General features: G+C 38.9%; 2 protein-coding genes across 2 annotated transcripts; one reads left to right on the forward strand and one right to left on the reverse strand.

The window, feature by feature from the left end:
- The first annotated feature begins 843 nt into the window (after positions 1-843).
- Positions 844-7,223, forward strand: LOC148102726 (uncharacterized). Its single transcript, XM_087840653.1, has 4 exons — positions 844-1,252; positions 1,639-1,754; positions 3,202-3,423; positions 5,689-7,223. Exons 1-4 carry the CDS (start codon positions 1,132-1,134, stop codon positions 5,707-5,709), a joined length of 480 nt encoding a protein of 159 aa, XP_087696779.1. The 5' UTR covers positions 844-1,131; the 3' UTR covers positions 5,710-7,223.
- Positions 7,224-12,615: 5,392 nt separating this feature from the next.
- Positions 12,616-19,891, reverse strand: LOC102776739 (adenosine receptor A1-like). Its single transcript, XM_006784437.2, has 3 exons — positions 19,073-19,891; positions 14,224-14,515; positions 12,616-14,132 (listed from the first exon to the last, which is right to left on the reverse strand). Exons 1-3 carry the CDS (start codon positions 19,405-19,407, stop codon positions 13,752-13,754), a joined length of 1,008 nt encoding a protein of 335 aa, XP_006784500.1. The 5' UTR covers positions 19,408-19,891; the 3' UTR covers positions 12,616-13,751.
- Positions 19,892-23,708: the final 3,817 nt, after the last annotated feature.

Consider the following 23,708-nt stretch of genomic DNA (forward strand, 5'->3'; position numbering starts at 1 on the left):
GCGGCTGGCCATTGACAGGTCACATTTCTCATTTGCCCTCTGGAGACCTGCTGTAATGTAAACACACAACGAACTTGCCACACTGCTGAAGAATGCAGAGCATCTGTATGAATGTAGTGTAACATCATGACATCAGGAACACTGGGGATTAAAACTTGTTTAAACCTGAAGCGACTCTAACAGAAAAGTTGGGAAATAGAAGAAAATGTTAGAAAACAATATCAAAATACATTATTATAATTGCTATCGCTATAGTTATTTCTAAGGGTACTATGATGAAATTTAAGAGTGTTTGAGCATGGACGGGGTGTAGGCCCGCCCAGTAAAGTCACCCGGACTTCTGCAGATACACTTCAACAGCAAGTTACTCTCGTTCAAACAGTTTCATAATGAAAAGCATGACCCTATATTACGAGAAAAAAGGAGAAGGAAATATGTCAAGGATATTGCACTGACAAATACCCAGCCTAGTGTCTTGTGAGTTTACTGACCCACCCTCAAACCAAGACTCTCCTGCTCTGTATCTGCAATCCAAGAAAGTTAGTTATCTGTTTAGTTCATATGGTCTGCTGCCGACCCTGTTGAACTCCCCATAAAGGATCTCCATCACCAATGATTTTTGGTGCCCAAATAGAAGTCCTCACACACGTTTAATTTCAGCGTTGAATTATGATTGGGGTATTGTTCGGTTCAGGCTAGTTAGGGTTGAGTTCTTCACCAGGAAATGATGCAATATTTTTCAAAGTGAAGAAAACACAACCGTCACAGTACAGCCCATCCCACTCCCGTACGCCTTTAAATAGATTCAAAGTGACCGAATAAAAGTTCAGACAAATGTTAACCTCAAAACCTGAAGAAAACTCTGTCAGGGACAGAGTCAGGGACAGAAGACTGTCAGGGACATCATGCTGGAAGAAGGATGCAAGAAGAATGTAAAACGTGACAGACTTCATTATTTGACGTTTAATGTAGCCTATTTGCACAAAAACATAATAGGTGTTTTGTGCGTAAGCAGGATAGTATTATTTTAATCCTGTGTTTTCACGGATACGTGGATGGTGAGAGGGGAGTGGCGCACACCGGAAATTAGCCAACTATTGCTCCTCCGGCTGCTTATACTTAGTCATAGCCATGGCGCCGGATGAAAAAATTGTACAGTGGCAAACAGAAGAGATAATTAAATGGCTGTTTAACGACGAGGACGGTGTGAAGTCCCGTATGCCAAGTGATGATTTGGAGACTGACAGTTCAGGTTAGTGCAGCTTTTGTATGTGAAATATAACGTTTCTTTTACACTGGCGGGCGACCCAACCGAGTAAGCTAGCCACAGTAAGCTAAAACGCTTACTGTGAACGCTTTCATTTTTGAATGGTTGGCATTAAAGTGTTTCCTTGTTTTATTTCTGTTGCAGTCGAAATTCGCTCCTAGCAGACATTAAATAATATTAAAACATGAAGAAGACGTTTTGAGTCTGGTATTTTTAGTCTAATGTTTTTATTTCCTCTTACACCCCACGGAGTTCATCTCAGTGTCTTCGTCCATTGCTTGTTGTTAGCAGGTCTAACGTACGATATAAGGATGACTGTCAGTGTTAATATGACAAACGTATTAACCGTGTGCTTCTCTGTGTTTTTAAAGACGATTTTGACCCGGTTATAATCGCTGATAAACTGAGAGCTGTCGCCGATACCCTGAATGAGGACCCCAATTTTAAAAAAGCATTAGATGAGTTGAAGAAAACCGCAGCAACAGAGGTAAACCCATAAAAACACATCCTTATTTAATGTCCTCTTTGTCATTATTCACACAGCAGCAGGATGATTGTAAACTGTGTTAAGTTTCTAAATCTACAGTGTCCAGTTTGGTTTTGTAACAGCTGAGCCTGTGCCATCATGGGAATGTTAGATAATGGGAAGAGCTTAAAGTCCCAGTTTGATTCTGAACCATATATTTCGGTGTTAGATCATCACCAGAGTCACCATGAAATACATTAAACACAATATTTTAAAAATGGATAGAATTAGTTGCTCTCTTAGAATTAGAGAGCAACTAAAACCCTCACCAGGCAGTTTGGGTTTGGACCAGGAAGTAGCAATTGTTCTTAATTCTTCATGAATTCAACAAGGTGCTGAAAATGTTCCTCTAAGGTTTGGGTTTTTCTCAAAATCGAGATCTGCCCCCTGTGAGGCATTTGACTGTAGTTGACTGCAGTCTACTAGCTGTTGTCATGTTCAGTGCACTAAGATATTTGCTTTAAAAAAAAAAAAACTAACACTCTGTGTTTGGTTAGTGCATGGCTTATATAATAGCTACTAACAAAGATGAGCTGAAAATATGATAATGTAGTTTAATATAAACCATACTTTATATTAACACTTAATAATAATGGATTGCATTTATATAGCGCTTTTTGAGAAACCTCAAAGTGCTTTACAATTCCACTATTCATTCACTCACTGGTGGAGGCAAACTACAGTTGTAGCCACAGCTGCCCTGGGGCAGACTGACAGAGGCGAGGCTGCCATATCGCGCCATCGGCCCCTCTGGCCAACACCAGTAGGCGGTAGGTGAAGTGTCTTGCCCAAGGACACAACAACCGAGATTGTCCGAACCGGGGCTCGAACCGGCAACCTTCCGGTTACAAGACGGACTGCCTACTCTTGAGCCACGATCGCCCATATTTCCAAAGTGTGCCACCTTTAAATAAAATCAATTGAATGAATATAAATACCCAAAACATGCAGTTACATTCTCCCAAGGTAAACTAAACTAGACCCGAACTCTTTCATGGCATGCATTTTTAATTTCTCTTTGCTATTTGGGCTGATTGGGACCTGATGAATGTAGAAACAAAGAATTACCAGACTTTTTTTTTTTTTTACCTGATTTTTGTTTCTGAGAAAAATGAGATCCACATATGAGGACATTCGTTTTAAATTTCAATAGAACAGTGGCAGTATAATGTCCTCGCACGTGGATATCAGGCCCTTTTTTTGTACTTTGGTCTAGACAACCCAAAATGTGATGTCCACATATGTGGATGCCAGGTCCGAGGAGGTTAATATAATATGCTCTATTGTATGCTGATAATTTAGGAGATAAAGTATTGGTGTCAGTTGAAGAAGATGGGTGGATGTGGTCAGAGTTATTAGGATGTTTGTTTTCCAGCTTCTTATAAAGTACCGCCTCCTCTCACCCCAGGCTACAGAGGCTGCACTTGAACGTGGCGTGGAGCTCCTATGTAAGAGTCATGTCGCTCAGAAAGCTGACATTGCTCCAGAGATGCAGCTGATCCGGGCCTCAACAGCTATTGGACTTTATCTGAAAAACTCATACCCAGAGATGAAAGAGAAAGTCAAGACAGCCTTGGCTTCATTCCTCAACAGGCGGGTGGGCAAATGGGTCACTGAGAAAGGTGGATGGGTAAGTAAACTTTTAAGATTCAGGTCACTTCAGATTTAAGTCTAAATATGACAGTAAACCTCAGCCAAAAAAGGTTGACTGGGGTATTAATGACAAGCTGCCGGATGGACTGTGTCGAAACCTTTTCTTCTTCTTTTTTTTTTTTTTCGTTAATGCAATAACTCAAGAATGAGGCGTCTTGGGATTTCCAAATAGATTTTTCTGTGTATTAGATGTTAATCATAATAAGGTTGGAGGTCAGACACTGAAAAACATGACAGCTGAAGTAGACTTTCAATTGTCCCACTGCAAATATTGGTTAAACAATATGTTTTTGTAAATACACTTGTAATGAATAAGAATACCATGGCAATTTGGGGCTTATATTGATTTCTTTGAACTGCTCTTTTTCCAGGGTGGAATCACAGTAAGGCATATATCTCCTACATTTTCTCCAATCCACACAGGCTCATATATATATATAAAAACACCCAGCACGCCCCTATATATATATATATATATATATATATATATATATATATATATATATATATATAACACCCAGCACGCCCCTGCGGGCGGTTTATCCTTCAAGCTCGGGTCCTCTACCAGAGGCCTGGGAGCTTGAGGGTCCTGCGCAGTATCTTAGCTGTTCCCAGGACTGCGCTCTTCTGGACAGAGATCTCCGATGTTATTCCCGGGATCTGCTGGAGCCACTATATATATATATATATAGATAGATAGATAGATAGATAGATGTAGATATAGATAGATGTAGATATAGATATATAGAGATATAGATAGAGATAGATATAGATATATATAGATATAGATATATGCATACACACACACACACACACCTGCACTAATATTTGGTTAAAGGTCTCTTAGCTGAAAACCTCTAACCACAATTGTACCTCTTGTCATTGTGGCCAAATAGATCAGTCTTAGTCTCATCAGATCATAAAACTTTTCTCCAAAAAGCATTTTGCTTGTCCAAGCTTGGTACTCTCAGTTCATGGTGATGTAAACTTTCTCTGCTATGTTGACAGTGATCCTGTCAGTTTCCTTTCATGTGATAGTGAGAGAATGGGTCTTCATCCAGACCTTGACAAAGTGGCAACAAACTAAAAATAACCTGTACTTGCGTACAAGTGTTTGGATTGATGGTTTTGGGATAAGCGGTTGTTTATGAATGGCTCAGAGAGACCTTACCTTCCTTGGACTTTCCCATTTTATAGGTCAATTCACTAAGTGCTGACAAACAAATCATTTTTATACTGCCAAAGAGAAACTATCAGTTATATTTAGTCATGATTACAAAAACAAGAAGTTAATAGGCCTTAATTTTGTCAAGTGAAACAAAACTGTTGAACCTTTAAAACCTAAAAGATTTTCATAATTTTGACTCTGTAGATTAGAGAAAATCCAAAATGAAAAACAAATGAATACAGATTAAGGAATGAATAGATGTGTAATGGATGATGAGAAGGACAGGTAGTCAGAAAGCATAATAAAGAGATCTGAAATGAGAGAAAACGGATTGATAGCAGATGGCTTCAAACTTGAAGCTTGTCGATTGCTACTAAAATTGTGAAAGGTGATGTGAGATTCTACCTTGCTACGGGGACATTTAACCAAATATTAGTGTGTGTGTGTATTTAAGCCTGTATGCACACTTCTGGGCCTATGTGGATTAGAGAAAATCCAAAATAAATTTGTGCACCTAATTCTTGTTTTGTTTTTTTAAGGTATTTGGGATGTATGCAGTACAGATATTCCACCCTGGTAAAATAACAGTTCAAACAAATAATTAAAAGCCCCAAATTACCTTGACATTCACACCCATGATAAGTGTATGTAACCAAAGCTCTACAGAAGAGGAGAAAAGTAAGGGTCAGAGAGTCTTTTTGTATAAATGTTTCTGGTGTTTTATTAAAATGACACTGCACTTTGTCCTGATCGAACTTGTTAAACCTGACGCACTTGGCAAAGTTACTGAGGCTATACTGCCTTACTCTACAGGAAATTGCAGATGACCTTGTTATGCAGCATTTTTACAACATGAAATGAACTTTTATCTTGGATGATTTTCGAATCCGTCGGTCATTCTTCGTCTGTCTTTGACCTGAACCACAGTCTTATTGTAGTTAAGTCATCTTTAATCATTTAAAAAATGATTAAAAGATTATTGTTGTATTATACACTGTGTGCAATATCTGAAATGTTTCAGTGACATATACAAATTCATGTCTTTTCATTGTGCGTGTTTTTGTTACTTTTCAGGGCAAAGTTGCACCTGTTTGAGACTAAATCCAGCCAAACCAACCTCATAGAGCTCTACAATCAAACCGGGTATTAATTTCTTAAATGTCTGTTCAGGGTTTTGCTATCACACAGGCAGACATGTTATCACACACTAAGCCTCTTTATTATATGAGAGAGAGGGAAAAAAACAGAACACTTTCTCATTGAAGTTCCTGTTTGGCTGAGCCCATGTAGTGATCCTTGGCTTTATATGTGGTGATAAAATAATTGTATTACTTGAAATGCTCTCCCTGAACGGGTTAATAAATAATGGGCAAATAATATAAAAATATGATACCAGCGGATCTTCACTACATCATGATCTTAAGGGAGATTCTTTTGAGTAATCAGTGGGGTAGCCTCTAATCATGTCTATTTATTGTCTTTCTAAGTGCTGTCTTTTGGGAGGCTCTAGCATATCTCAGTAAGGTGAAAATGGTTAGATTAATTAGCATTATTTAGTAAGTTTAGGTGTGTTTTGAATTTTTAATGGGGAAAAAAACCTTCTTAAAAAAAGGGATTTGTCCCTTTTGCAAAACCCAGCATGTTAAGATTTTGACTCCATATGTACCTTAAATCATACTCATTACATTTTGCTATCTTTGATCGAGCTCTAAATTCAAGTGTTTGAAAACAGTTTAGTGAAATGCAGGTACTCTAACATATCTTGAGCCATCAGATGATGAAGAACCTGCTGTCAGGTTGTTATGTTTATGTCTGCATTTTATTTAATTTTTTTCACGATGACACATTTGCACTGGAAAAAACTGAACAACTTCAAACGTAGGTACACACGTGTTGCCATTAGGGATGTGCCAATTGCATTAAAATATTTGTATGTCAGCTGGTAAAATATATTTTATTTTCTTATTTGTTTCTTCTAAATGACTCTAAACAGTAGTGGTATTTACTTAAATGTAATGGTTAATCCAACATTATGGACAAGGGTTTTAATTGAAATTATATTTCTAATGCTAAAGTGTATTTCATGTTATCCATGAATTTTCAAATTTGCTGTTTTACAAAAATTCTGAAACAATAGTAAAGCACTTAAAAGAAAAAGAGACCAAATGACAGTTATTTACCTGTGTTCCTGAACAGAAAGATTAGTTGTTAGTGCTGGCTCAAATTAAGTTCAGTGAATTCATTCATTTTAAGTAGGTTTTTGACAGCATTTCTAAAATAATGTTTGTTTTTTTTTGTTTCGTCAATGACTGCTTAATCAATTTTAAAAGCATCTGTTAAGCACTGTATCTTTAAATTTAGGAAACTAGATTATACAGTGATGGATAAAAATCAGTGAATGCTAAAGATTTGCTGATGGCAATCAATAAAGCAGATATTAGGAAATCATGGTTATTGGTGCTGTACGATGATGTCATTAAACCCAGCAACAAAAGCAAAAAGATGAAGCAAATAAAAAATGAATGTATATTTGCACATTGTCAGTTAAAAGTGCAACTAAGCTTTTTCTTTTTGTAATTTTTCTAATGATTCAATAAAAAAAGAATTTGAAAATCTTTTCGAGTTTCATTGAATTATTGTTTTAACACACACACACACACACACATATATATACATGCGCCACACCAAAGATGTACTTTTGCAGTATGCAGTATTCAACCCCTAAAAAAATCAAAGCATATTTGCGTATACAAATGCGACCGCAATGATTCCATCTTATGACTTTTTAGCATCTTTGTTTAGTTGTTTTTGTCTTAAAATATTTCCAGAGGACATAGGATAGTTTTTGTGACTAAATATACATTTGAGTATCTTTCCATTCAATGCTGTTTACTGCCAGTGTACGGGGATTATGCATCTATTGATTTAAGCTGATTACTCTGGAATATTAAAGTGTGATAACCTAGGAGTCAAGTTTAACTATAGTCATCATACACACTCATTGGCCATTTCATTAGTTACACCTAGCTGGTAACAGGTTGAACCTAATTTTTCCCCCCTTAATTCTTCCTTGAATAGGTTCAATGGTTCTGGTGTATATTGATGTAATGTTGGCTGCACACTCTTCCGTCACACTCTCCCATTCCACCACATTCCAAAGGTGCTCGACTAGATTGAGATCTAGATTCTTTTTTTTCATAGTCGTCTCTTCTCCAAGTTTGGTGAGCCTGTTAAAATGTCACTTCAGTTTTCTGTTCCCAGCTGACAAGAGTGGTCTTCTGCTGCTTTATCCCACCTGCTTTAACATATGCATTCAAAGATGCCCTATACCCTGGTTGGAACAAGTGGTTATTTGAGTTGCTGTTCCTTTCCTAGCAGCTCAAACCATTCTCTGTAAACCCTAGAGGTGATTGTCTGGGGAAAATCCCAGGAGGTCAGCAGCAGTTTCTGAAACTCAGACAGCCATTCTGCAAACAACAACCATGCTACGCTGGAAGTCACTTCAGTAGCCTTTCTTCCCCATTCCGCCGTTCGGTTCAACAGCTCAGGTTATCTTGACCGTGTCTGCATGCCTAAATGCATTGAGTTGCTGGAATGTGATTGGCCTATTAAATATTTTTCCTGACAAACGCTCAAACAGATGTACCTAAGGGAGTGGCCAGTGTGTGTGTGTTCTGATTAATTGTTCATATTAATGTTTTACTTGAACTCACTTTCCACTCGTGCGCCCTGAGATCTGACGTATTGGCAGAAGGACCAAATTTGCAATAGCATAAATAAGATTAGGAGCAACATTCCTGCTGTCCTCCTTCCAGTAGTATCAAACTGGAAAGTTTGCATAGACTTGCGTGTATCTTCTGGTTCCATGTAAGCAAACAAAAATGTTATCTGTTGAGTCCTCCCAGTCCTGTGATGCTTCTGATTGTAGATAGCTTTATTATTATCATCAGAGTTATTTCTGAGCAGCTACCAGTAGAGTGCAGCACTGCACACTAAATCAGCTCTCTGCTAGATGCCAGTATAGCAATAGCTAAAAAACAATACATCTGCAGAGGGGGATTAAGAACAAACCATAACACTAGTTTGTATAAAGTTTGGAGATATCAAACATGAACAGTTTTATCTGCCAGCCTCTTTTAAAGGGAGTGTTTTCTGCTTTTCTCCGTTGCTGCCTCGGACTGCTTTTCACACTGGTACTCAAAGCATCTGACTGTAGGTTTTCACCCAGGTGTGGAAGTTGGAAAGCAAAGAGAGCGCATAAATATGTGAGAAATTCTTGCTGACAGTGCTGACACGATGCAACGCCTTCACTGACCTATAAATCTTGTTGCTTCACTTGGGTTTAATTCAGAAGTCATTTACACCCACTGCAATTTTGCCTTGTGTTGTAGTCGCTGGCATGGTGTAATCTTGTTGTGCTGCTGTGTGGCAGTCTTCCTCAACTTCCCACTAACTTTGTGAGACATGGTGAGAGAAATCTGAAGTCACCAGCCAGGAGGGAGGAAACAAACAAAGCGTGTTACAGGGAAAAGGACAATCATCTTTTGCCCTGGAATTTGTTCACTATGTTTAAAGACACTGTGCTTTCCTTAAAGTTTCTTAAATCTTAATCCATTTGACCTTAGAACTGAAGAAGCTTCTCGGATGAGAAGTGAAACGTCTTCAAGCAACTTAAAGAAGTCCAGACGCTTTTCTTTGCAAGCTCCTTTGACTACGATGACCTGGATGACTGAGAACCTTCACAGACATATATGTATTCAAATGTAGGTTGAAATGATGATGAAATAATATTAGTAGGAAGGGAAGAGTAATTCAAATAACCACTCCTCACAACCAATGTCTGCAGAAGATCACGACCATGAAGCAGATGGGCTGAGCTCTACACAGGTGCCAGTCCTATCAGCTAAGAAGAAGAAAGTGAGGCTACATTTTACACAGCCTAGCCAAATTAGGATGACAGAAAATGAGAAAAAATTTTCCTGGTCCAATGAGTCTGTTTCTGGAGCAACAGTTGGATGGTAGGGTCAGAATATGGTGTAAACAACATGAAAGTATGGCTCCATCCTGCCTTGTATCAATAGTTCAGGCTGGTGCTGTGGTGTAATGGTGTGGGGATATTTTCTTGGCACATTTCGGGCCCCTTAGTACCAACTGAGCATCATTTAGACACTACAGCGCACTTGAGTAATGATGCTGATCATGTCCATCCTTTTATAAAGCTACACTGTGGTCTACTACAGCAGGCTAATGCACCAGCCATGTCATGTCAAACTAGTTTCTTAAACATGACTATAGTTAACTGTACCTAGATGGCCTCCACAGTCACCAGATGCAGATTCAGTAGAGCTTAATTCGTATATGAGAGTCACATGATGGAGGTGCAACTGACATCTGCAGCAACTGTGTGATGCTTCATTTCAACATGGAGCAAAACCTCTGAGGAACGTTTGCAGCGCTTTACTGAATCTGTGCCACGAAGAACTTACAATTCTGAAGGCCAAGGGGATCCAACCCAATGGTAGCAATGTGTTCCTAAGTGTGCGGTAAGTATATACTGAGTCCAGACAAATCAGATTACGCATCATCTTCACTGCAGTTTGATTTTCCAAAGTAGAAATAGCCACAGGTGGAACTAATTACATTAACAATGGCTTCATTCCAGTAAGAATTGTAAAGCAGCTGGCAGCTGGAAAGTCACAGTGACTGCAGATTTACTCAGTATTCCCCTCTGGCAAAACTAAAGGTAAGAGAAGTTTTATTTTAAACAAACAAGCAAACAAAAATCTCCTTATGAAATCACATCTAAAATACATGAAAAAATAAGAGCTAACCTATGTGTGTCATACATTTAGCAGAAGATGCCATCTCATGGTGCCTGTTATCTAAGCCTTAACATGATTTGACTGGATGACAAGGGATAATGTTTTATTACATCCAAAAGAAATCCTTTTAGTAATATTCAGACTTCTTTGTACCATTTCTCATTAGATTCTTTGCAGTCAGCACAGTGACAGTAGCTTTATTTTGTTTGTCTTGTGTTTGATTTGTGTATTTTCCAACAGCACGTCAAACAACACTAAGTGCACTGAAACACTTTGCACATTCACAAGCAATCTGCTTTCTGCCTTCTCCATCAATCTGTTGACCTGTAGAGTCACACATTCCTATATACAGTAATTAGATACCGACAAATTGTTACAGCCCATTATTACAGCTCTTGATTCTCAGTGACAGTTTCTACATGTACAATATGTACACTGCAGATTTTCTTCTGATACTGTTATAGAACATTAGAGAATATTGCACAAATGATTTTTGAAGACTTCACACTGGTCCAGTAAACAGACAGTTTTATATTTATAGAAATGAAAAACATGAAAGCACCAGCCAGTGTAGACTCACACTGCAAAATGACATTCACTCCTGTTGTGTTCACTTTCCCACAGTCTACTAATAGTTAACAAACCAAAACAGAACAATGAAAAAATGCTGTGGTGTTGGTCAGTTGTGCAATTGCATGAGTCGATTTCATCAAAGTTAAATTTGACGTGAAAATTTTGAATGGACTCTTTGATGGAGTCGATTCAATTACATTTAACTTTGTCATACACTTAACATAAACTAAATTGTAGACTTAATGGCTTTAACAATAATTTGCATGGGCACAAAGTAAAAAAAAAACCAGAATGAAGCATTAGTACATGAGTGGTGCTGGAAATACAATGAGCAAACTCTACGTGTGTGTACATGACTCTCTGGGAAGAAGTCTGCTGCCTTTGTCAAAAAAACTCCTAATGCACACTAATCTATGCAGCTTTGTGTATATAAATCAACATACGCCGCAACATACTTCTATTTTTGATTTGCAGCTCGCACAACAGCAGAGAAGCTTGGAGGATGAATTTCACAACTGGCTCATTTGATGAACACCTGCAAGAGGACGTGTCAGGGATAATGCAGCTGCTGCTCAGCGATGTGTTTTAGACAGTATCTCCCATTAACATTTAAACACAGAGTTACGTATGCTACTACATAATATTGGTGTCAGCAGTCCCATCTCAGCATGTATCGGTTATGTTAAAAATAAAAGTCGCCGACTTTGAGGTCAATGCTGGTTGGTTTAGCTCAGCAGCAAAAAAAAAAAAAATTCACAGAGACGGCTTAATGATCCTATACTGTTAAATATATTTTACAAAGATTCACAAGTAGATTTTTTTTATTTTTTTATTTTTGTTTCCAATACCTAACACCTGTGAGTATTAGAAAGGGCTCCAGTAATACATGTGCAGTACATTATAGAGTTAAATGATAAGGTTGGATGGAGCTTAGTAGATGGTGCTGCTCCAACATCCCTTCACAGTTTTATAGATATACAGATTTTTATTTTTTTAAACACACTGATGCTTTGATGTATAGTTATATGGTTACTATAGCTGGATCAGTGGTAATTACAGTTGTCCAATTTACAATTATCAGCATCAAGTAAATTCTCTGCTGGTTTTTTTTATTTTTGATTGATAAGCTACTATCATTCAAATGGTCTCAATAATGCAAAAACCCTTATCTTTAAATGTGATAATTAACAACACATTAAGCCCTTTCTCACTGCTAATTTATCACAATCTGGCACTCGGTCAGAAACCTCTTTGTCAAGTCCAAAAACGAAGGGTAACCCCTTTACAGTAAGAACTCCATGACTGATCTGCACTGTAAGGAACAATAACGGCCTGCATTAGGAGGCAGGTGGATTAGTGAATTTTAAACTCACCCCTTGAGACAAGAGATAAAAACCTGTCTGGAGCCACTTTTTCCCCCCTCGTGTTTGTTAGATTTGGGCAGTTAAGTTGCTCATTAATTTGTATTTTAGGAAATAAATGTCATATATGAAGGAAACATGACACTCACAGACTCCTGAATATAATTAACTGGGAGCATTCTTAAATACTAAACACTGCCACCAAATACACACAAGAGAGGTCACAACTATTTCCATAACCTTGCAGGGGGGGGGGAGCTTTATAAGGCTTATTTTGGACCAAAATAAGGATGAAGTGGTTTTTACTGGATTTGGCTGCCCATTTACCCTGTAACACCAAGTGTATCATATTTGATACACTTTGATAGGAGTTCTTGAGACCTCTAAATCATCAGTATGCCTTTTTTCTTCACAAATGTAAATCAATTGCAGAAAAATGCAAGATTTAGTAAATATGATCCAAATAAAAACTGTGCAGACTTGAGTTCTTTAAGCACTTTGGTAAGGCTTAGGAGAAAAACGGTTTGGATTAAAATACATCATTTCACATTGACAAAGGCAAACATCTTCTATTTGCAACAAGCTTTTCTCATTTTTCCTTGGTTGCCACGGTTGCATGTCAGTGAAGCCCTTTTTCGCATGGTCTCATAGTGTCTCATTTCCTCACTTAGCGAACTTCTATTGACCTGTATTGGACTGTGCTATACATTGAACACTGATGCTAAATAATGTGTCCTGATTATTAATACATGACAAGTTGGAAATGAGAACAGGTCAACACATTTGTAAAGTTTGATTAGTTACAAACAGTTCCAGTTATACCCTCACACCACTGAGCTTGTTGAGTACACTTCCTGTTTAACAAACTGTCACTGTTAACACTAGGCTACAATTTACTTCAGTTCTTTGTTACATTTTCTGTCCTCAAGGCCACAGAACAAAGCATGTTAAGGTAGCACACACTAGGACATCAATCACATGAAAAAGGCCATGAGTTTTAATTAGGTTAAAGAAAAGAAAACAATACAGCAGACACTATTATTGTACCACATGTGCTCCAAATATACACTTAGTTAGTCCAAAAAATTGGCTTTGAAAGCGAGGGAGTGCTTGTCCCATGTAACACAATCGGTATTTTGTCAGCCAATGGAAAAATCAGTATGATTTATAGTGTTGATCTCATCCCCGAGCTGAGTTTTAATCCTCTCTCCTTGTTGGTGCATGTGGTTGGAGCAAATCATTCAGACATTGGACATCCTCTGAAAGCCATTTCAACCAGTAAACCTGTTGAGCCTGACAATAAAGCCGGTGTCCTTTCCACTTTCCGAACAAGTGTTCTGACACTTGGCAGTAACACGGCAATCCAACTAGTTACCAAAGGTCACACGTCATCGTCGTCGTCATCATTCTGCCTCAACCTCCTCTCATGAATCTGACCTCTCTGGCTTCCTCTTTGAGGAAGACGACCAACTGGATCCCGACAGAGCAGGTACTGTTTCCAGATTTTCCGGAAAGCTGTGCGGAATTTCTTGATGCGGAAAGCATAAACGATGGGGTTTACAGCTGAGTTTCCGTGAGAGAGGATGATGGCGATGTATATGAATCCAACCTCATGGTATCCTGGGCAGAAGAGAGTAATGCAGTTCAGGATGTGCAGAGGGAGCCAGCTTACTGCAAAGAGAAACAGAACTAGGGCGAGGGACTTGGCCAGCTTAAGCTCCTTTCCAAAGTAGCGTCTCGGGTCAGTGTGGCTTGCTGTTACCTACGGCAAATTAAAGAACATGATATCAGTGTAAAAATGTAGTATTCACACAGTCTTTGATTTGCCCGTCATGAGAAGAAGATGGTCTCACCTTTTTGTTGAGCTGCTTGTGGATCATGTAGAAAATCTCAACATAGATGGCGAGCATTAGTAGCAAAGGGGGGAGCACCCAGCCAAAGAAATTGAAGTAGACCATGTAGTCCATACTGATGACGGTCTCAAACTTACAGACCACCAAGGTGTCATTTTTCAAGCTGCCATTTTTACGAAGTTGCTGCAGGTTATTCCATCCAAGCATCGGAGTGAGACCCACTATGATGGACACCAGCCAACACAATAAAACCGCTGTGCCGGCTCGCCGTGGGGTCACCACCCTCTTGTAGCTATGGCAACAAAAAAGAAGATGAAACACCAAGTAAATAATCTGGATGATGTCAGGTAGATGACTGACTGTGGACTGTTTGAAATTATAAAACAGTATCTGTACATACGTTAATATCCTATTAAAACATCAAATAATATTATACTTTATTTATAGTTTTTTGCATTTAAAGAATTTTTAAAAGAAAAACCAAAAGGCAAATCATTCCATAAACATTTAAAGCAGATACAAAAGCTTGCTATAGTTCTTTGTTTTGCTGGAAAGGTTTGTGTCCAGGTGTTGATGTGGATGCTACTTTGACATATACTGCACACCTAAACATTGCTGCAGTGACCAAGCACACCCCTAGCTATGGTACTCCAACTAACGGTGGCCTGCTGCAACACAACAGTGAGCGCCGTCACACCCTGTCATTCTGCTCAGGAACATTAAAGCGCCCGTGCTGTTGGCTCGTCATAGAAACTTGCTGGATGCCAATCCAATTGAGCATTTGTGGACTGCAATGGAAAAATCACAATCCATGGAAGGATCCACCCAGCAGCTTGCTGAATGCAAAGGATCCACTGCCAAGGTCCTGGTGGCAGACAGCACAGGACACCACCAGAAGTCACACATCCATTACCCTACAGGTCACAACTGTTTAAGGGGACCTACACAACTGGCCGGGCAGGTGATTGTAAAGTCATGGCTGGGCACTCTGAAACTATATTTTACTCAAGAAAGTGCCTTCTACTGTGTTTTTCTCATACCATATGCTTATTTGATTCATATACAGTTATACTGTGTGCAGACTTGTGGGAATCATAGCATAAGACATATTTACGATACGTTATTCTCATGATTTTTAACATTTAACATGCTAACTGAGGCGTGTAGAGTCTGAGCAGTCCACCATCTGACCTCGTGATGAATTTGTTGAGACGTCCACTCCTGGGTGATGTGTTAACACACACCTGAATGCTCCAAACTAATGAACTGCCATAACGTCTGCTTTTTGTGAAGGTGCTCACACTGACTGATAATCAGTTAATCAAGTGCATTTGATTAGTCTGTCTGCTACGTACTCTATTAATTCCTATGGAAACAGCAAAGGTGTCTTTTGTTTTTCACAGAGCTACATAAACCCCTGTGAAAACTTTCTTTTTCACATGACCTGATTTATTACTAGAGTGAAAGAAGAAATGATCATGTGTTCTTTTCCTCATGGCCTGTTCTAGCTCTTAAAGGGAGAAACCGGTGCTTATTCACTACACATGGTATAAATGACATTTATGTAAATTAGTGCCTATTTAATCAGGTATCTTATTTTGCACATTTTGACACAGATTGTCCTAATATACATGCCATATATTTGTGGTCATGGTAATAAGCATTAATTAAAAATGTGGGCTTTGTAAAATTTGTAAAATTGGCTATTTAATAATAATTAATATACACTAACTGGACAAAAGCATGGGGCCACCTACACATTACACCCACCGGAGCTGCTTGGCTATGGAAACCAATGAGACGAAGCTCCCAGCGCACAGTTACACAGTTCCACAGTTCCACAGGTAAGGTTGTTAACTCTTCTTTCTTTCTCTGGCATCGCATTTTGTCATGTTGTCCTGACAGAATTATAGCACTGGATTTTTTGTTCATTGTGCAGTTATCACTTCTTTACTTATCACAGATCTCTGCGTGCCACTAAAGTGTTGCTCCAAGAAATCAGCTTTCTAGAAAAAGATATGCTGTGATATGTAAGCCAGAAACAGGTCCTGACAAGCTCCTGGTTTTCAGAAGAAGAAATTAGGAAGTTATTAAAGTCAATACTTTAATAACTTTTATAGGTTTGTGAACAACAACTGTTAAATACTCGTTCAGGATTCCTGTAGCAGCCTGCCTTTTTTCCTATTTCATTTCATTTCTAAGGAATACAAGCTGACTCAGAGTAAATCACTGAGTCACACTAAGGTTACGACAAGCACACTGACAAACTCAGGTACGTATCAGAACCAAACTATTATCATTCCTCTTTTTCCCCTTTTTGTCTTGTTGTCCTCTCTCTCTCACACACACATGCACAGAGCTGGATATAGTACGCACACGCACACACACAGAGTAAGAGTTCAGCCAGGGTGCGGCAGACATAACACAGGATAAATGAACAAAATGAAGTTAAAAAAGACCGTGCCTGGAGTGGACCTTCCCACATGTGGCATCATGTGACATTTCTATCTTGATCTGTGCACTCATAAGTCTTTGTAAAGCTTTTTCTAAACCTTGGATGGCTGGCTGGCTGCATACAGATGAGCAGTCCGTCTGACAAAAATTGATTTCTGGATTCTACTGTAGTCCAGTTATCTCGTCTTTCCTCTGGGATTTTGATCCTCATCTCCCACCTGGAAATTCGATCATCCGGCTAAGCCAAACAGTGACGCGTGAGGCAATATCAGACCGTCCTTATCGTGACCACGTGCTTCCAAACACTTCAGCTAAAAAAAGCAATCACTGCTTTTTAAACTGTGTCCCTCCAGAGTCCCAGGGGTATTTAAGGGAAGAGGACTCAATCTCTGGCTCGTATTACCAGCTTGCTACAAATCGGTAAAACACAAATTGCAGGTGCAAGTATTTGAACTCTAGATTAGAGTCTGTTGCTAAAGCGCATACTCTGAATTGGAAGAAAAATGTATCTGCTCACCTGTGCAAAAGTCTTGAGTCACCCTTCATTCCTAAATATGTTGCTAGGGAAATGGGAAATGTGTACTGGGATTTATTGAAATGTATGTAAACAAAAATATTGCATAAAGTGGGTCCTAAAATTCTAACAATTCAGTTTGGTGTGACCACCTTTATTCTTTAACACAGTCTGAACTATCTTAAGCAAGCTTTCTAGTCATTTCTTTAAGTAGTCTTCAGGAATAGGAAATAGCTCTTTAGCTTATTGTTGCAAAAATACTACTTTATGCCTGTCAGACTGTGTTATCTTTGGCACTTTACACAGATTCAACTAATTAAATTAAAGCCACAGCAGATGATGTGTTTTTACAACAGGCTGCTAATAACAAAATGTGCAATTTGAAATCCGTTCTTTTTGTAAATTGCCTGTTGTAGACACAACACTCTTAATTTGTTGAGTTAGTCCCCTTTTTATGCTTGAATGATTCACGGGTCAGTGTTAAGTGGCTTAAGAAACAAAAATACATTCCTGTGAAAATAGTCAGGTACAAGGAGTGGACTGAAAATGAGTCTAAAAGCAGACAATTTCCAAAGAACATTTATTTGAAAGATCTTCAGAAAGAACTATTGGCTCAAGGCCACATTAAAAAAATTAGAAGAAAGTCTGGATACTGAAAGCAAAAGAGGGACAGCTCAAGATTTTTGCACAGTGTTCTAACACTGTAAGAAGCACTGCATTTTTTGTCTGTGTTAAGTAGACCCAGTATCACTGTTTCTGCTGGAGGACATCCCAAAAATAAAAAGACCTTATGTTTGATTATTAGAGGTATGATTTATACTGATATGTTTAAAGGAAAAATAAAGATGGTGCTTATTAAACTTTACTTCATATAATATAGACATTAATGTATACCGCTTTTGACTTGGGTAAATCATCTGCTGAATGCATTACATGGTAACTACACCTCAAGACTATGATGAAAGGGGCTGAAATCCCCAAGAGAACGCAATAAATAACAGTTTATTTATTACAAGACCTATAGCATTCATATAAAAGATAACATATTTGAACTGTTGTCTGGCTAATGTCACTGTAACCTATATTAATGCCCCTGCACTGACAGAGAGCAGTGTGTGTCTGCTGGTAGCCAACTTGACAAATTATGTAATTCATCAACCAACCACCATGAGCCTATTGACCAATCATGCATTCTCTGCTTCACTCTTACAGGCTTATTTTCAAACGAGCCAGCTTCAAGTGGACGAGAAAGACTTTTTCATTAAAGAGATATTAGGGTGAGACAAAAGGAGAAGTGCAAAATGATAAGGCACTGAGCGCAAAACCTCAGCTTCTCCTCATGAGAGAAGTTACCGTAACAGAAAGGCATATAAAGATGATTCTTAAAATTAAACAATATATATAATTAAGAAGACGAAAATAAAAGTCAACAAGCTTTTTCTGTTTAGCACAGACTGAAAACATACATATTTATCTATCTATCAAGGTAAATGTGCTGCAAAATGTGAGAAAAATACGCATTACTTTGCCAATTTGCACCTTATTTTGCGCGCTGGAAAGGCACGTCGGAATTATGTTTAATAGTTAAATGAATGAAAGTGTTAATAAACACCGATAAGTCCGTTAGCTGTATTATTACAGCACCAATAATTACAAGTAGAGACATTACAGAGCTGTTAAGGTAAAATTATCTCAGCGGCTAGACACACTTTTACCCCACGTATTACACGAATTTCTGGTGGGTGAAATGAAAATCCAATGCATGAAACTGGCAGGAGCGTCTTTGGTTAGTGTCCCTGATCCCAGCAGCGATCCAGACACAAAGGCTTGTAGAAACGAGACAATATATTAAAAACTAGAGGAATTCACCTTTAGGCCTACCTCATGGGTATTTTGACTCTCAGATAGCGGTCGATGGCGATGGCCAGCAGCGCCAGGATTGAACTTTGTGTGAGCACGAGCACTGTGCAGGCGACCAGCAAACAGCTGTAGAAGTGTGTCTTGAGATCAATGCTGATGGTTATGGCGAGGGGGATGACAAGAGCTCCGACCGCAATGTCAGCCAAGGCCAGGGAGACGATGAAACAAAACGTAGTGTCTCTCAAAGACCGGTTAATGCGCACAGCCCAGACCACCATTACGTTCCCAATGACCGAGGACAAGGCGATCACCACCTCCATCCCAATGTAGAGAGCCTTGTAAGCATCCACAGTCATGATCGCGGATACTGGATGAGTGTGCGCTCAGCGGAGAAAATTAAACCCGAACACGTAGAAGGACTTCCCTGTTTGAGTTTGTGGGGGTCGACTGAGACACCCCTTCTTATTTTTCGCATGTTTTATGTCCCACGGAGGCGGAGGTAGTGCCTCTCCTTTTCAAATATAGTCCGGGACATGTATCCACGCGCCCGACGCGTAACTTTGAAGATTCCGGGAATGGAGCGGCCCCCGCAGTCCGGCTGGCAGAGGGACAGGAAGGCTACTAAATGAGTCACATGCAGGTTCCCATAGAGCAGATTAGCTGTGCAGCTTTCCTCGGTGTAGGGCATGTGTCAAAGGTCGGAAAAATAAACAGGGAACCCTAAACATAGCCCGCTTATTCCAGTCATTTAATTATTACGTGATTCCATCAGCACTTACTTGGTATAAACAAAGATGTCTATGTCTTGGGATACTTGTTCCATGTAAAAAAAAAAAAACAAAACCCAAAAACACGAAACAAAAGAATAATCTAAAAGTATCCCCAGGGACGTCAGATTAACAGTTTCCCTTCTCTTCTTTCTTTGCAATTATTTGTAAGCGAAAGCTCGCCCTCTGTGGGAGTGACACGCCAAGCTCTGAGGAGGAGAATATCAAACATGGATTCGTGACAGGTGCATTTGTCATTTTTTTTCTTTTTACTATATCAAATATTAAAGCTCACTGCGTAAGAAGTGGTGGAAAAAACAAGCCCGCGACTCTTTGTTCATACTGAGGATGATTCACAGAAAGCAACAGATGACCAGAGACATATCGGAGACATAAACAAGTTGCATGCCATTTTTGTACGCACACCGGAAAAGTGCACATCTTCGTGTGAAATGTACAGGTGCCTATCAGTGGCATCGCTGTCACCACTCTCGAGTCATTCACGAATCAGCAAAAGCTCCGTGGCTACCACTCTGCATGAAACCTTCAGAGTTTAACCTGTGATCATGACATCACACTCTTCAAGCCGAATTTTGAAGACTACTCATTGTTAAAAAGTTACATTTCATCATTCATCACGCTTCCAGAGGCTGTAAAATGTTACATTTTTTTGTTGAAAGAGCAAGAACTTGACTGAAAAAGTGTTGAAAGAGAAAACGAGTTTGTTGTAAACCGTTTGTAAATCAAGCGCCTTTTTCCTCCTCAGTTATTGTGTCTCAATTTGTTGTCCAGTGATTTTTTTCGTATTTGTCACAGTTACGTGTTTCAGACCATCAAATGTCAACATTAAACAAAAAGTATTCAAGTAAATAAAACATGCAGTTTTTAAATGGCGATTTCATTCATGGAAGTCCCCTCGGTGTGTCTGTGTGTGTGTGCGTAGGGATGGGTATCGAAACCTATTCTTGTTGAGAACCGGTCCCCACTGTTTCAATTCCTTGGAATTGTTTGCCATTTTTGCAAACGATTCCCTTATCGATTCCAGTCGCCCCGAATGACGTCACCACGTTGCGGTGCGTCATTTACCTGGCAGGAAACACTCGACTAAGCGGCTCAAACGCTCAAAAGTTTGGTTATACTTTACGAGAACGGATAACAACAAGGCAACTTGCGATACTTGCAAAGTAGATATTTCATTTAAGGGAGTGTGTGTGTGTGTGTGTGTGTGTGTGTGTGTGTGTGTGTGTGTGTGTGTGTGTGTGTGTGTGTGTGACTCATTGTCAGTGAACACAAATGGTTGATTGCAGTTCTTGCTGCAAATGATTGCCCAGCTAGTTTTAGTGGGCAATTACATTTACACACAGGTAGGCTTGAATAACCTTTGTCCACTTTTATAAATGAAATCATCATTTAAAAACTGCATTTTGTATTTAATCAGTTTATCTTTGTCGAATATTTGCATCAGTCTGAGGATATAAAAAAACAGGTAAGTGTGACAAATATATGCTGCTTTAAAGAAAGGCACACATACTATTATATGTATGCGCATAGATATAATAGATACCATGTGACTGATGCACAGTTCAATTCAATTCAAATGTATTTATATAGCTCCAGCTCACAACAACAGTTGACTAAAGGCGTTTTATATTGTAAGGTAAAGACCCAACAACAATACAAAGACAAGCGCTTTGGCAACAGTGGGAACGAAAACCCTCCTTTCAGCAGGAGAAACCTCCAGCAGAAGAAAGCTCACAGAGAGGCGGCTGTCTTGGGGGAACCTAACGATTTTTCTTGCATTTGTAAACTTAGTGGTGACAATACATGATTTTTTTGTTTTTGTTTGTTTGTTTTGTTTTTACATTAAATTTCAGAGATACACCGGGGAGCTTTGCCACGTACAGCCTTAAAAGTTAAAACTAAAATTTTAAAATGAAACCTAAAATTTACCAGCAACCAATAAAGTGAAGCCAAACTTGGAGTAATATGCAATCTCTTGTTAGTGCCAGTTAAAATTCTCACCGCAGCATTCTGTACAGTGTGAAGGTGATCCAAAGCTGATTTGTTGAAACAAGTAAAAAAAAGTTGTGAGTTTTTGTTAGCACCCAATTTTCTATTTTGTTGGGCAGAGAAAAGAGACAACTCTAAACCTGAGCTAAGAATAGATTTGTGTCCCTATGTTAATGGTGTCGAGGGGAAAAAAGTACATTTTCCAAATGATTTTGTTTATTCTGATGATAGAAGCACTTTGTACTTTTAAAAGGGAGCTGTGGCTCTTCTTGTTTTTGAGTCATCCTAAAGGATGTTTTTATGTGATCCGTATCAGTGATCTAATTTCTATAGTAAGAACACTACACACACATAAATCATGATTCAGAGTTTGAATGTTGTCGTGCTAAGCCTTTCATCTCAGTGTAGCATAAACATTAAGTTTCTTCCCTCCTTTCACCATTCATTCTCCCTCACTTCGGTGAATCAAAGCGCACGTGTGTGTCTGTGTGCGTCTGCGTGTATCTGCGCACAACCAGACAGGCTGTGTGGTCTTACTTTACCTTATCAATATTTGCCAGAAGTGAATTTTTTTCTTTCCTGGAACAACTTAATATTTATGATAAATGACCAGGGTGGTTATGTGATTCATAGTGTGCAACCAGAGAGAAATGTGATGAATGCTCTTTTGGAGCCTAGCATTTTCAGGAACAATTTTTATTTGATTGCACACAACCTTGAATTTTTATTAAAGAGTGCAGCTCTGCATGGGCTAATAAAAAGGATGGAACCTCTTTGCTTGATTTTATTGTCTTCTGGCTTTATAGCTTCAACACCGGCTCCAAGTAATGAGCTAAACTGGCCTCACTGGACTTTGCCTAATAGTAAATTCAGTTTTATCTTTAGGATTATGATTATTTTAAATCAAAATCTGCTTCTGAAACTAAACTTATCTCATGTCTTTTAGAGAAATGACCTCTTAAAGATCTGTTGAATGTTTGGCCAGCTTGCAGTGAGCTCTTTTGTGTCAAATCTGTGTGCTGGCTGTTGAAGCATGATAATTTAGGGAGAGAACGTGCAACTCCTCGTCAACCCTCTCCAGTCCTAAATGGAGGGGATTGTTCACTTTACTGCTGGGATGAGCCTCATATTACAAGCACTTCATTTGCTGACCTCCGGGATGGAAAATCAAATGACCTGAGGGTAAAATGTACAAAATGCTGCATAATTTAAAGTGATATTCCCAATGCTCAACCAGTCTCTTCAAAACATGCCATAATAATTTATTTAGTAAGAAACATCTCAAGTAGGAAAGCACTAAGAAGGACTTTCTGTTTAGTTTTGGATCATTTAGTTCAGTTGGATCTTAAATATACAAAAAGGCAAATTAGCATCTTTTCAGCACAGAAGCCCTGCCTCATGTAGATTTCTGTCATGAAGGTCCATGAAGGTATGCTGATAGGTCCAGGCACAACGGGGCTCTGTTAAGGGAAAATTGTACTTAGTAGTCAGTATAAGCTTTTAATGATATAAGTTTACATGTGATAGAATACTGCATGATGACCTTTTTCCTGCTTGGAACTGATTGTCCTTTTCATTGTTCAGAACTGATTGTTCTTTATAAAATGTGTTCTGATATTTCTATCTGAATCTTCCCACAGCGATAGTAAGAAGTTGAACAAGCAGTTCTGACCTCGCACGCACACACGCACACACGCACAATCACATACGCACATGCTCACGTATCAACATTCCACCGAACAAATGTTTTCATTTTCCTTCTGTATAAATAAAATACAAGTGCAAGAACAGAGCGCTGATCACAGGGCCCCACTCTCTGATGTGAGCGCTCCGTGAAACGCCTTTGCAAGTTAAAACTGCAGCGTCCCTGTGTGTCTTCA

Source organism: Neolamprologus brichardi, chromosome 5 (genome assembly GCF_056152115.1).
Source record: "Neolamprologus brichardi isolate AB-2024 chromosome 5, ASM5615211v1, whole genome shotgun sequence".
Lineage (NCBI taxonomy): Eukaryota > Metazoa > Chordata > Actinopteri > Cichliformes > Cichlidae > Neolamprologus > Neolamprologus brichardi.

Coding starts and splice junctions, on each gene's coding strand:
- LOC148102726 (XM_087840653.1), top strand. CDS start 1,132: ATGGCGCCGGATGAAAAAATTGTACAGTGGCAAACAGAAGAGATAATT. Junction 1,755..3,201: donor AGAAAACCGCAGCAACAGAG/GTAAACCCATAA, acceptor CTCTCACCCCAG/GCTACAGAGGCTGCACTTGA. Junction 3,424..5,688: donor TCACTGAGAAAGGTGGATGG/GTAAGTAAACTT, acceptor GTTACTTTTCAG/GGCAAAGTTGCACCTGTTTG.
- LOC102776739 (XM_006784437.2), bottom strand. CDS start 19,407: ATGACTGTGGATGCTTACAAGGCTCTCTACATTGGGATGGAGGTGGTG. Junction 14,516..19,072: donor AGAGTCAAAATACCCATGAG/GTAGGCCTAAAG, acceptor TTGTTGCCATAG/CTACAAGAGGGTGGTGACCC. Junction 14,133..14,223: donor ACAAGCAGCTCAACAAAAAG/GTGAGACCATCT, acceptor AATTTGCCGTAG/GTAACAGCAAGCCACACTGA.